The sequence below is a fragment of the Engystomops pustulosus genome, chromosome 3 (genome assembly GCF_040894005.1).
Source record: "Engystomops pustulosus chromosome 3, aEngPut4.maternal, whole genome shotgun sequence".
In the NCBI taxonomy this organism is placed as follows: Eukaryota; Metazoa; Chordata; class Amphibia; order Anura; family Leptodactylidae; genus Engystomops; species Engystomops pustulosus.
This window is the reverse complement of record NC_092413.1, coordinates 112,219,057-112,234,082: the sequence shown is the minus strand read 5'-3', so window position 1 is coordinate 112,234,082 and position 15,026 is coordinate 112,219,057. Positions and strand designations below refer to the sequence as shown.

Sequence of the window (15,026 nt, the reverse complement as noted above, 5' to 3'; positions counted from 1 at the left end):
GTGGCGCACTCGAGCATGCCCGTGCAGTGAAGGGTAGAGGCTTGAGAGCGGAACAGGAAGGGGCTCCAGAAAGAGGCTTGGGATGCAGAGCTGCAGAGAGGTCAACACTTAGGAAAGTGTGCGCTCTGCTTGGGGTTGTACCCGAGCGCTCAGGTGAGTGCTGGCCTGTCAGCTGCCAGACATATCCCCGCATGGCCGCGGCTGCTGACACTTGTCCCTACTATGACAGCAGAGTGTGCATTACATAAGGCTATTTATTACTGCCTCACATTGAGAGCTGAGCGTTCCTTAGGTCTGCACTGTGCTTTATCACCACTTTATCATCACCACTTTACCATGTGCTCCTGATAAGTCGGTCCCTCACTGAATACTAGAATGGACCCTTGTCAACTGAATGGAGTGAGACCTTGTGCACCGCCTATAATTCTGTATGAGACCCCTGAACATAGCAGAGCCATGTCATTTCTAGAAATGGGAGTGAATGGTGCGACTGTACATTCTCAACCAGCTTTTTGATACAAGCCAAAACTGCAAAGATTGTGATTGCTACTGCTTCCTACAGTCACTCAATGCCTCAATACTTACTTCAACAACTGCTTATCAACTGGAGTGGTGCTCAATTTCCCAAGTCTAGTCCTTCAAATGTGCAATGTCAAAGACTAGAAAGGCCCCCTCGTTGTTCTTTGTATAACGGTCTCTATTGGTACATCAGAAAGCAGGTACAGGGGAAGGGAAAAGGTGAAGTCCTGCAACAAAATCAAGAGGCATCCGTTTTGCACTTGCAGCACTTCTAAAGCCAGAAGAAGTGCTGCGAGCACGAAACAGCCTTCATTTTGTGGCATGATTTCACCTTTGCCCTCTCCCTTGTAACTGCTTTCTGGTGTACCAATGTGGGATGTGATAGGAAGAACAACAAGGGGGGGGGGGGGAGTGACTCTCTAGTCTTCTACAATGTAGCTTTTTTAAATATTTGGTGGAGGGGAACACAATTTTCTGTTATGGGAGTTTGTATTTTATGGCTTTCACTCTGCACCCCAAATGACATGTCTACTTTTTTTCTGTTGGTCGGTGCGATGAATACCAAATTTATATAGGTTTTGTTAAAAAAAAAAAAAAAATCTTCGTTTTGCCATCTTCTGGCACTAATAACTTTTTCGGACGTCAATGTATGCAGCTTTGTGTAGTGTCATTTTTTTTCCGACTGTACAACCTTTTTATCGATATTTTTTATATTTTTCAAAATGGTAAAAAAGTAGCATTTTTGGCTTTGGGCTCTAGTTTACGGGTGAAACTCAAGGAATTATATTTTTGGATGCGTCCTTACTAGAGATGAGCGAGCACTAAAATGCTTGGGTGCTCGTTATTTGATATGAACTTTTCCCGATGCTCGAGTGCTCGTCTCGAATAACGAACCCCATTAAAGTCAATGGGAGACCCGAGCATTTTTTCACTGAAAGAACACATTAAAAGAACAGTGCAGAATAACACATTACAGATGTTTTCCTTGTAAGAACACATTGAAATAACACTATTCTTCACTTTGCCGGTGTTCGCGCGTGTCTTCAGATAAGTTAGGCGATGTGCGCACACATCTGCAAAGTGAAGAATAGAATAAAAACATTGAACACAGGACCATTTAAGTGCAGAACACTATTCTTCACATTCCAGATGTTTTTAGGTTTTACATTTTTTTAAAAATTTTTTTAATATAAATATTTTTCAGACTACCGGATTGATCCTACCATATATTGCCATACTACAGTATGGCAGTATATGGGATAAAAGGAGACTCTGGTCTTTGTATGACCCAAGGTTGTCATAGTAACAAACCCCCCCCCCCCCCGCCCCCCCTTGATTACCTCACAGGGGGAGGTGATTGAATACCATATGACGATCCCCACATGCCCAGCTTTGCCGGCATTTACATGGCTAATATCCGCAATCGGTTCTTGCACCGACTGTTGGTGTTACCGGTGGATGTTTCCTGCAATATGCCAGTTAGCCCTCTCCATACAGTGGCAGCCATTATGTGAGGCACTATTATGTCACACGTCGGTAAGGGAGCTAATGTTTTTTTTTTTTTTTGTTTTTTTTTTTATGTTTCATTTTATGTTACAAATCTTAGAGAAAAAGTTTTTTTTTTTTTTTGTAATGCGTAGTATATATTTTTTTCAGTTTTCAAATTAAAGCACAATTACTATAATAAATGAATTCCCAAGTGTGCATTTTGATATATAATATGTATAGTCTGGCAAACGGGCAACTGTGGCAATGTTTTTTATAGTGTAGTGGGGGATATGTTATTGGGAAATATTAATGATCATTTCTAATTATTTATATTTTGTGTGTGTTTTTGTACACAATGTGAAAATGGGGACATGAATTGCACACATCATATGCAGGTAGCCTAGAACAATAATCGATGAGCCTTTCTGCAAAACATCATTGTGTTCATGTTGCTTTGGGTAGTTTGAAACCTGGGAGTGTTTCAGCTGTTGGTTAACCTGTTCTTTCATCTACTATGATGACCTATTTTATCGTGGTGTACTGTGCTTGTAGATCAGTGCATCTAGTGCAGCATAAAAGTCTTATGACTTCTTGGAAAGTTGACCTCATGAGCTTGCATGCTGTTTGTCAGTACTTATATTTAGAAGGCATATCTGTTTACTAAAATACCTGTGTGTATTAGGGGCTATGCAGCTTAAAGTGGTTGTCAGAGATCAAGCAAAATAGCAAGGGGCAGCACAAAAAATGAACATGTACGTACCTCCTCTGGCGCTCCGGTTGCTTGTGCCGCGCCTGTATCAAGCATGGCACCAAAGGACCACGGTGCAGGAGCGCCGGAGGAGGGTAGGTACATGTTTGTTTTTTTGTGATTGGAAAACTCCTTTAACATTTTATGCAATTATTGATTTATTGTATTCTTCCTGACAGGTTATGTAATGACTGGAATCAGACTGTCCATCAGAGCCCTCCGAAACCTTTACTTTTATTCAAGAATTTGTCAGAGACCAGGTACATACAGCTTTGCTCAGGGTTTTCCTTATTGGACACATTGCAGACATCTATCAAACTGTATAGACTCCAGAAAGCCGATCACTGGTTTACTTCACTCCAACTCCAATGGATTTTTGACCACTTCTCCTGTGAAACTGTTTCTGTATTCTGTGAGACATAAAGGTAAAAAGAATCAAAAACATAACAAGACAAATGCATCTCAAAAAGATGAGGAGGATGAAGAAGGAACTGAGCTAGAAGTTAGTGATTATGAAGATGAGCCAGTGGAAGACCCCACCACACCAAAGGACTATAAAGATATAGAAAAATCTGTGCAGTCATTTCGCTTTGATGTTGTGCTCACTGCTGGCTTAGACATGTCACGAAAGTAAGTGCTACGGTGTGGTCTTTCATATTATTTATCACCAAAGTCGTACTTTATTTGCTAGCCTTCATTATAAGAGGACAGACATCAAATCTTACCTTGGTCTCAAATCCATTAGTTCTATAGCAGCCACTTATTACTGACTATGAACCCCTCCTTAACCATGAAGTAGAACAGGGTGGAGGTTATCATTTGTCTGTGATTGATAGAATGCTTATATTTTCACACAAAGCTTAAAGGGGTGTTCTCATTTCAGCAAATATATATTTTTGTTTGAATAATGAAATTTTATCAAATTTTCCGATATACTTTCTGTATCAATTCATTGCAGTTTTCTAGATCTCTGCTTGCTGTCTTTCTATACAAAGCTTCCATGTTTACTTCCGGTGGATAGAAATCTGTCTATGGTCACACAGGTGCTTGGCTTGTTATATCACACATCTCTGATTACTCTCTGTGATATAATGAGCTGTGAAGATTTCTGTTCTCTGGAAGTAAATATAGAAGCTTCCTTTAGTATGACAGCAAGCAGAAATCTAGAAATGAATTAATAATAATAATTCTTTATTTATATAGCGCACACAGATTACGGAGCGCTGCAGAGAGCTTGCCAAATCGGTCCCTGTCCCCAATGGAGCTCACAATCAAACTACCAGTATGTTTTGGAGAGTGGGAGGAAAGTGGAGGACCCGGAGGAAACCCACCCAAACACGGAGAGAACATACAAACTCTTTGCAGTTCTTGACCCTGGGACTAGAACCCAGGTACCCTGCAAGGCTGTAATGTTAACCACTAAGCTAATACAGAAAGTATATTGAAAAATTGGATACATTTTCATTATACAAACAATAAAATGAAGTTGCTGAAATGGGAATGCCCCTTTCCCCATGCTGGTTCCCCAGTAAATGTTTCAGCACTAGCGATTCTGTTGTTCCATTAGGCTCCATTTAAGGGAAGGACAGCTTTAATCACCATGTAGAGGCCAAACAGCCCTTCACTGCCTCATGCCATTTGTCAATATTGTCAATATTGAGGCCTGTGAATAATGCAAATGGGTTTAGCGCTTGGCTCCACGCTGTCTCCTGTGGCTGGAAGCAGTGTGACTCCTATAGAATGTAAAACAATTTGTAGCTATCGGCCACTGCAGAGCCAACTTCTTTCTGCTTTGTGTTATGGGTTTATAAAGGGCTGAACACTGCTTATTGTTGGGGCCAGGTGGCATCCTCCTGTGATCAGATATTACATACTGATACATCCTATGGAAAATCCATCATGGTTATTCCTGGACATCCATATGAAATATTATTAGGATGATGTGTCTGCCACTGACCCAAAGGCTACATTCACACTACTGTATGGAGGGCGTATATACGGCCGACGTATATACGGCCGATATACGTCCTCCATAGACAGCAATGGGCACACGGCGCCCTACAGGAGCGGTACGGTGCAGCAAACGTGCGGCTCCGTACCCGGGAAAAAGATATTATCTGTCCTATCTTTTCCCGTAATACGGCGCCGTGCGCCACGTATCTCTATGGAGAGGGGCGGGGGTGAGCTGCGCTCACCTCCTCCTCCTCTCCCCGTGCACTGCCGTTGCCCGCTACGGTACGGTACGGGTGGGCAACGGCAGTGTGAATATAGCCAAACACAGATTATTTCACCTGAACTCGGCATATAAAAAATAATCTTTATTTATACACCACCATCAAATTCTGTGGCACTTTACAGATTGTGGGGGAACATATACAAATAAAATAAGACCTAAAAGAGTAATAACATAGTCTTATGAAACTATAGGAATGAGGGCCCGCGAAAGCTTACAGTCTATGAGAATAATTTCTGTTCATTTCAGTTGTAATACATTTAGGCTGGTAAATACCCCAGACCCCATGCATGGAGTTGGACAAACTTTCTCGTTCGTCTTAGGCTACCTGCACACGACATATGCGGGATACAAACAGGGGTCCGCCGGTAACCTTGACCTTAAAGCCCTGTTAAAATCCAATCTATGCCTCTTTTTATACGAGGATAGCCTGTGGACAGATTTTGTTGATTGTTTTTGTCTGAGCTCTAGTACATGGGCTCTATCGTCCCTTTTGAGGAATCAACAATAAATTCTAATCGTGGGATAGTGTGTAGAGTGCAGCTAAATCTAAAGTAGGATATGACAGCTGTAAAATTAAATAACTTTTTTTTTTTTTTTAAAGCAAAATTGAGGAAGCCTTCTATGATGGTAAGCTACGGCTTAATGGAGAGAAACTTTGGAAGAAAAGCAGAGCGGTAGGTACTGGTTTTATACTCTAAAGCCTGTTGTGAATCCTGTATTTAGTTTAATTTTAGTTTGAACAATACACCAGTCCCAACAGGGACCCCACAAAGCAATGGGGACCTTGAAGAACCTTTAATGCTCCTTAGGAGTGCACAGCTCCATTTTATGTACATGGGACGCTTGAAGACCTCTGTTTTTGTAATGATTGGGGGCTCTCAGAAGTCTGGTGGATCATATAATTATCCTCTGTGTCCCTGCAAAGTTGGTAATGTCACTATATTTGTGTCCAGGAATCCATATGGATGAAGGGACATGAACAAGACCAAGCTGATGCAAGTATAATGCCAAGTGTCTACTGGTCATTCACATGACAGAGTTTGATCAATCAAACTTGCTGCCTGTACTAAGCAATGAACTGAACTGACATGCTGTGATCATTACTGCTTGTCTGAAGCCGGCCTAAAACTACCTGCAAATAAATGTGCTGCAACTTTGCAACAGGAAAAAAAAGCATTTTTCTTCAGTCTGGCTTCCATTTTTTACAGATCAACTTAAAGGGGTATTCTCATCTGGGCATTCACATTCAGTTTCATTAATCTGCCATGTATATACATTTCTTCAATTAGATGTTATTAAAAAATGTTCCTGTGTGAAGATAATTTCTCATTAATGTAGTCATATGGTCCCTTAGAAACAAGACTGTGTCCCTGGATATGGCCACCTCTGCTGGAGTGATTGCATAAAGACACAAAAGGTTTTTGTATATAAAATGTCCGGGGAGTTGCTGCAGGTCCTACAGCCGTCCTGTGGTATTGAACGCTGAATCCAGTAAGTCGGGCAGGGCTCAATAGCTCATATCTGGCCACGGCTGCCAGAGTTTGTGGTGGTCGTATCCGAGGAAGCCATCTCGTTTCTAAGGGACAACATGGCTACATTTATGAGAAATTATCTTCACACAGGAACATTTTTTTAACAACATCCAATTGAAGAAATTTTTATATATGGCAGATTAATGAAACTGAATGTAAATGCCCAGATGAGAATACCCCTGTAAGTCTGAGTGATCCATGAAAAAAAGTTCAGACTAGGTCATACTCTGCTTTTTTTAATGGATCTAAGGCATAGGACATTGAAATAATGGTACTGATTCATTAAAAAGTAGTGCAGTCATGTGCTGTCCATTCAAAAAATATACAACCACATCTTATTAAAATATGGAATTATATATAATATATATATATATATATTATATTATTTTTTTTTATTATTTTCAGGTAAAAGTTGGAGACATTTTGGACTTAATTGTTGAAGAAAACCGGGATGCAGGATCTGTAACTGTGATGAGAACTATATTGAAAGATGTGCTTAAAGATAAAACTTCAACAGATAAATTCAAAGTTCTTCTTAGACGATGGAAAAAGCTGACTGTTTCAAAGGTTGTCGAGGCTCCAAAAACAACTAGCACGCACACAACTGACTCGGAGAAATGATCAACACATCATGGAAAAGAATAGACTTGACTAAAAGACCATCAAATATATAGCCATGCATGGTGTTTGGGAGGCAGGATTCAAAGGTTTCTGCAAGAGTTTGTTTCTTGGTTTTGAATGGTCTTTCTAGATTTCCGATACTGTTCAGATCATGTCTTTGTTTTCATAAATATATTATAACAACAAAATATTTTGTTTGTATGTTAATGTGAATGCATCTTGCTCCTTGGGTCTCCATTTTTTTTGTTGTTGTAGGTTTGTATGCTGAATATCAAATACTGTCTATCCCTAAAAACAATGAGGCATTTCTGATGCAGATTTTGAAATTAAAAGCAATGTTAGCTTGTTTTATTTCCCTCCTCCACTAAAGTTTGATGCACCCAAATTCCTGGAATTCAACATGGTTTAAAAAAAAAGACAAGAGAAATTGCATGTGTTATACTATTTAATCTTGTATGGCAGTGTTTTCTAAGCAGGTCTAACGCTTGTTGCTACACAAAAGTGAGTTTGGGATTAGAAACTCACTATGTGCTCTTGCAGGATTTCCCTGGCAATCCTCAAATCTCTGAACTGAGTGGACATGCTGAGTTCAGTTCTGTGATTCTACATTTGATCTGTAAAAGTCCACCAGGGCACAGAGTTTCACACTGAACTTGCTGGTGGTCAACAGGCTTGACTATCTGTGGTCACTAAGGCATTCCTTCACCGGTGTGTTTATGTTCTTCTACTCAGCAATCTAATCATAGATATAATTCATCTGACATGCTCACTTAAAGGACAACTACCATCAGTTTAGTGATGGTAGATGTGTCCTAGTAAGAAGTTCAGAAGTAACATCAGGAGGTATTTTATTATAACTCTATATGCCGCGGAAATATAGAGTTCTAAGAGTTATGCAAATTAGCCTGGGCAGCTCAGGCTATGTCACCCTAGTGCCTCAGGGAGCCTGGTATTTTAATGTATGAACCCCCTCTGTAGCACTAGGGGCTGCTATCGTTATGGGGGTGTGCATACATTAAATTACTAGGCTCCCTGAGGCACTAGGGTGGCATAGCTGCAGGGTAATTTGCATAACTTTTTTATAACTATATTTCCGCATTTGCAGCAAATAGTTAAAATAAAAGAAGTCCCGGGGAACGATGTTCCTCACAAACTCCTTACTAGGACACATCTACCATCACTAAACTGATGTCCTTTCAGCTCCTTCTGGCTCACATTAAAATAATCAGTCCCCTGCCAGTTTTTCCAAAAATGTTTTGAACACTGTCAATCACAAAGCTCATTTTCTGAACATATCCAGGGTTGAACCTAAACTCTCTGCTGCCTGAGACGAGCTGTGGAACGGTGTCATCCACTAGTAACATATCGGGTAAAGTGGGTTCTCCATGGCATTTCTCACACCCATGCTGATATTGGGTGTTAAGAGACACAGTTAAGTGCCAGGTTCTGTTTTGTCGAAAGTGACAGCACCCCTAATTCTGCCCCCATATTGCTGCAGGTTGTGCTACCTGAGGCAAGAGGCTGAACAACCGGGCACTGCCGCCTCGGGGTCCAACTCCCATTATAATGTACAATGAAGATGGCAGAGACTATAATAAAGATACTACTGGTGGGTGGGCCGGCATCCAGATTCTGGACACCATTTTCCTGGCACAGTACAGGTCTTTGGTAAGAAAAACACGGTCTGTGGTATAATAAAACAATTCCGGGTCCACTTGGAGTAGGCATATCTTAGGGTTCTCAGGGGCCGCTACTCCCATCCTGTAGAACAGACTTGCTCCCAGTACCCCTTGACCACAGGACAGGACCAAAGAAGGTGTAGAAAAGTACCAGAGCACTTAGTGCATAGAAAACCAAGATATCCAGCACTCAGCACACATGTAGGCTTCTTCTTTATTGCAAATAAAATTCATGTAACATCAACATACCTTAGTTTTCTCTATACTTTTGGTCCACAGACTCTGGGCGGAAACAGGTGCACCACCCACAGTGTGATCTCGTGGCATATATCAAACCTAAATCACAGTGAGCTGGACTTTGTTCTGTCTGGGAACCTTACTGTGGTGGTTGTCAGATGGTGGAGAATGTAGATCTGTGACATTCTATCCCGCAGAATAGGAGAGACCAGTTGAGGAGTGGGACATTGCTCTCTCTACATCTAATCGGTCAGTGGGCCAATTTCGCTCTCCCAGCATTCACAAAACAGGAGTTCACAATACATGCAAGAACTAAGGGCTTTACCCAGAGCCTGTAATAAAAGGAGAGGGATGGGGAAAGAATTATCCACCAAGTGAACCCTTGGGAAATGGGCATTTATGCCGTGCCATAGTTGGAGGTACAATAGATGAAAGGAGTTTGGTAGGGCATATAATTCTTTCAATTGATGGAACAAGTGAAGGACGCTATCCTCACAGATATTTCCCATATAATGCACCCCTCTGACCCTCCAGTTGGGCATTGAAGCAAGTTCAGGAAGGGCCAGATTGTTCCATTGTGGGGTGTGTATCTATCGAACCCAGTTTAAAGAACCAATTTTAATTATTTTTAATCATCAGCTTTCAAAAGCTATCCTATTTAGTGAACCACCAATTGTGCAAGTTCTCCCACTTAAAAAGAGAGGTCTGTAATTGAAATCATAGGTAGATTTTTTTTAAAGAATTTATTTACAAATGATGGTAGAAAAGAAGTTTTGGTCAATAACAAAAGTTCTTCTCATGGGTTATGTAAGAGGTCAGATGTTTTCTGTAAGTCTCTTCACAAACAGAGGTTTAATAGCCAGAGATCCTGGAAGCTAACACCCATAAAGCACTTAATTTGCATAAATATAAAAGTTGATTTTATGATTAAAGCAACTCTACTAATAAACATATGGCTTCAATTACACTGCTGGGGGCTACCCAGCAGCATTAAGGGTTAATTAAACAGTAATTTATTTATTTTTAGATATATACAACATAATATTGGACGGGAGGATAACTAACGCGTATCGTTCTTTATTTTTATTTTCTTTCTATAGAAATTAATTCAACTTTTTAACATGATAGCTTGCAGGTCTTTCTTAAACATGTACGTGGAGTCTGCCATAACAACCTCCAGCGGCAGAGAGTTCCATAGTCTCACTGCTCTTACAGTAAAGAACCTTTGTCTATGGTGATGGTAGAACCGCCTCTCCTCTAGGCGTAGAGGATGCCCCCTTGTCCTGGTCACAGGCCTGGGTATAAAAAGATCTTTGCAGAGATCCTTGTAATGCCCAGTCAGGTATTTGTACATTGTAATGAGGTCTCCCCTCAGCCGTCTCTTTTCTAAACTGAATAATCCCAAATTTTGTCATGTGTCATTGTAATCTAGCCAGCCCATTCACCTAATAATTCTGGTTGTTCTGCTCTGCATGTGTTCTAGTTCTACTTTTTACTTATACACTGGTGCCCAAAACTGTACCCAATATTCCATGTGGGGTCTGACCAGTGATTTGTATAAGGGCAAAACTATGTCCTTATCATGAGAATCTCTTGATACCTCTCTAATAATAATAATTCCGTTATATAGTCATCAGCAGCATCTGCCATGAGGCGAGATGAGTATCTTGCCTCAGACGACAGATGCTAGGACCCTGAGTGGGGGTGGTGTGTTGCTATGTTAAATGTGGGTTATTTGGGAGCCCATCAAAAATTGGTTCAATAAAAATACAATTAAAAAAAAATTGTTATTGCGTTATGTGCCTTTAAGACACAGATGCAATTAGGGGACAGAGCGTCGCATCACAGTTGCGCCGTATCTAGTGCAGGACACAGGTGCTGCAGGAGGACGCGCCTGCGTCCCTGCAAAGAAGACGCTGCCGGAGGAAGACCCGCTAGAAGCAGCAATCAACTTCACTGACGAGTGGCCGGCACAGCATCCCTGGAGGTAAGTATTAGTTTTATAACTTTAAAATTGGCCACGTTTTATGGGAGGAAAGGGGCACTCACTGAAGGGGGCTTTATCATTTTTGCTGTATTGCATGTGTTTATGGGGGTGTTCATTATTTTAGAATGGTTGGCAGTATATGATACATCTGGGGACTGTGTATGATGTTCCTGTATGTAGAGGGCTGGTTTCTAAACACAAGTGGAGAGAAATGAAACAACTTCATGTCACATACCACACACTGCAGCGTGTGGATATTGCTGTACTGACAATGTTTGGCTCTACTTATGCATGTGAGCAGTCTTTCTCACATCTAAAGCACATTATGACTAACATAAGGTCACGTTTAACGGATGGAAGTCTCAATGCCTGCATGAAGCTTAACCTCACCATGTATGAACCAGACTACAAAGCCATCAGCAAATCCATGCACCAACAGAAGTCACATCAATGGTACTTTATTGTTGGTTAACAACAGCATTAAAAAGTTATTATATTATAAAAAAGAATTCAGAGACCTGTACTTTAAAATGTAAAACTATTTAATAAAGTTCAATTGTTTATTACCCTGTGGGTGCCGGCTTGTTTGTACCACCTTAAGTGGGTGTGCTTTAGTTCCCTATGGAAATGAGTAGCCTCTTTTTTTTGTTCAGTTTATTTAAGACCAACACGATTAAAGGGCCACTGACAAAAAAATAGCTCCAGCAGTCATTTAGTACAGCAAGGAGTGTTCCTCCCTGCTGTAATAAGCATCCACTGGGCCGAAACAATGGTAATTCCCTGTAAAATAAAAAGAGATAAATTACATTAGAGCTTGCAATGCATGACATCTCGTCCAGCACTGGCTTCTTTTTTATTCTGCGCATGCCTGAAAGCTGGCACTCTCTCATCATCAGGTGGGAAGAATGCCAGCTTCCAGTTATGCACAATGCAGTTGTGGCTTAGTACAGCAGGCAGGAACACTGCTGGAATGATTGTTCTGTCAGTGTCCCTTTAAACATATTGTACGCTCTTGCAGAATTATATTATATTAGTGGGAATAGTTTAGTGATTCACCAGAGCTTCTATAGCGGGAAAAACAAGGAAAAGTAATAGTCAGCTCACCTGGATTCCCACGCGTTTCGGAAAATGCTTTCCTTATTCATGGCCATGAATTAAAATGTATAAGACAAGGTTTGGACCTGGATGAGATCATGTCCGAATCTATGAAAACGCTGGAGCTCCGTCAGGGGGAATTTTAAGGCAGATGTTTAAACCGCCAGTAATAATAATAATAATAATAATTGCTTTATTTATATAGCGCACACAGATTACGCAGCACTGCACAGAGCTTGCAAAATTGGTCCCTGTCCCCAATGGAGCTCACAATCTAATCAACCTACCAGTATGTTTTTTTGGAATGTGGGAGGAAACCAGAGGACCCAGAGAAAACCCACGCAAACATGTGTAATCCTTACCTAGAATCTTCATGACCTTTAAGACTCCATATGCCAGCAGAGTTCATCTGCAAATGCAATCTCCTCACCCATGTCTATGGTCGCTCTACTGGCCAAATCCTACATTGCACCAATGAGATGAAATAGCTTTAAAACAGCGCTGTCTAAAATGGGGAATGATAAGGAGGCTTGCAACAGAGTCGTGCATAAATTAAAAGCTGGGGAAGCCGAGAGTCGCTTGGGCTCTGTCTGCCTCAACAGTCTTAATAAATTCCCCCCACTGTGTCTTTCTATAAACATGTATGTAGATATACTATGTAGATATACTGGTTCAAATCCTAGGACTTGAATAAAATCAAAAAATTTTTATGAAAAAGGAGCCTATTTAATTTATTCAAGTTCATGTGATGTTCCAGCGTTCTCCCTAAGGTGGCAGCTAGTTGACACCTGGGAGTCTGTGCTGCCTCCACACCCAGGTTCGAGACAAGTGTGGCCCATGTGGCAGTCCTAGTACCCACAAGGTAAGAGTCGACTGCCCATCAGCTCAGTCGGGCGGTGGCTGAGTGCCCCGAAGTGACGGGGAACAGCAGACACACGGGAGCCTCAGGTACATAGCATCACATAACGGAAGTTCCTGCCCCAGACCCGCGGGAATAAAGTTTCATTGTATTGTAGCATACACATGAACATATAGAGCAGGGGTAGGGAACCTATGGCTCGGGAGCCAGATATGGCTCTTTTGTTGGCTGCATTTGGCTCTCAGACCGATCTTTAATAAATAGTGATGGCTGATGTGTGTCTCTTAGACTGATCATTGGACACAGGCAGGGATGTTACTGCTCCTATGTCCTTTGTACGACCCAGGTGCCACTGCTGCCATCGTCTAAGCCTGGGTCTGGGCCTGGGTAAGTGAATATTCTTTTTGTTTTTTTTTGCTGTGACTACTTATCTACTGGGGGGGGCATGTGCTGTGGCTACCTATCTACTTGGGGGCATGTGCTGTGGCTAACTATCTACTGGGAATATGTGCTGCGGCTACCTATCTACTGGGATTATGTGCTGGGGCTACATATCTAATGGGAGTATGTGCTGTGGCTATCTATATACTGGGGGCGTGTGCTGTGGCTACCTATCTACTTTGGGGCATTTGCTGTCGCTGCCTATATACTGCCAAATATGCTATATCTATATATCTGGTAGCCGCCGGTCTTTATAGGAACTCGGGAAGACCTAGATCGCAGGGGCACCCGTGAAAATGGGACTACCTATCTACTTGGGGCATGTGCATATGGTACGGCTCTTAAGGAATAACATTTTAAAATATGTGGCGTTCACGGCTCTCTCAGCCAAAAAGGTTCCTGACCCCTGATATAGAGCATATGCAATATACACATGAGCACATACAGTACACACAATTTAGGTATAAACATATGCAGCATATACAATAAAATACCACATACTTACATTTCCCATAGGACTTCAGTAGAAGGGACAGAGCACATAGAAGTATAGTATCCCTACACACCTCTCCTCCCTTTTCCTTCCCGTATATATGCCATTTCGTGTACAAGAAGAGTCTGAGCAGGAAAGGGTCAGGAGCCTTGGAGGACTGCAAGCTCTAGTTCACACCAGGTGCAGGTTAATGTGAGTTTGCATTCCCCAAACATCGACCTAAAACTGGAGGTATTGTGGCCCATGAGCAAGGAGTACACTACTCCTGTCCTACAGCTGGCCTGTGCACTGCATCAGGGGGCCCGCTGCTGTCTACAGGAAGCGTGGGGCAAATATTAAATGATGACAGCCGTGGGCCCTGAGGGTCCAGACGTGGCCGCACTCCCTGCCACTGTGAATGCTACACCAGATTATAGTTTCTGTGTAACAGGTCTTGTTATTTTACTATGCACTAAAGATCATATCATTTTAAAAGAGAAGACCACAATCTTTTTAACTCCTCCCGGGTTGCCCACTGACAAAAGACGTTAGTGGGCGTGGGTGCGAAGTCTTCAGCGACGTCTTTAGATGTTGCTGTAGTTTTCTTCCGCTCCAACGCTAACCAGGATACAGTCTCAAAGACAGCCAGAAACCCTAGAGAGATGAGGTTCTCCAACCCTCGCATAAGGCAGCAGAATGCAGAGAGGAAGGTAGCTAGGTCTGTAGGGGTTAATCATACCTGCTGGGTCTTATCAGATCCAGTCCAGCTCTGATTAAACATCGGCCCCCATAGGGGGTCGTTTCCCCTTGTAACTGGGGCTCTTACAGATGCCCCAGTTATATGTCAAAACTAGAAGTAAAAAAATTTTAAAAAAAAGGTCTAAAATAAAGAAACAAAATCTGGAAATGTCCACCAGGGGTATTTTATGACCTCAACTCACTCACACAAACACATTACATATAAATAAATATTTAAAAATACACACTAAAGATTCCCCATTAAAATAAAATAAAAAAATCCTGCACTACACTATAAAAGACATTGCCATAGTCGCCTTGCTTGCCCCAGACTATACATATTATATATTAAAATTAGCACGACACACTAGGGA

At 41.6% G+C, this 15,026-nt stretch overlaps 1 protein-coding gene across 2 annotated transcripts; it reads left to right on the top strand.

Moving 5' to 3' along the window:
• MTRES1 (mitochondrial transcription rescue factor 1) lies at positions 1–7,334 on the top strand. 2 transcript variants are annotated; one of them, XM_072141858.1, is made up of 4 exons: positions 1–153; positions 2,935–3,385; positions 5,593–5,665; positions 6,929–7,334. In XM_072141858.1, exons 2-4 carry the CDS (start codon positions 2,943–2,945, stop codon positions 7,142–7,144), a joined length of 732 nt encoding a protein of 243 aa, XP_071997959.1. In that variant the 5' UTR covers positions 1–153; positions 2,935–2,942; the 3' UTR covers positions 7,145–7,334. The 2 variants fall into 2 exon arrangements, with proteins under 2 accessions (XP_071997959.1, XP_071997957.1); XM_072141856.1 differs by lacking the exon at positions 1–153 and adding an exon at positions 2,695–2,850.
• The last annotated feature ends 7,692 nt before the right edge of the window (positions 7,335–15,026 follow it).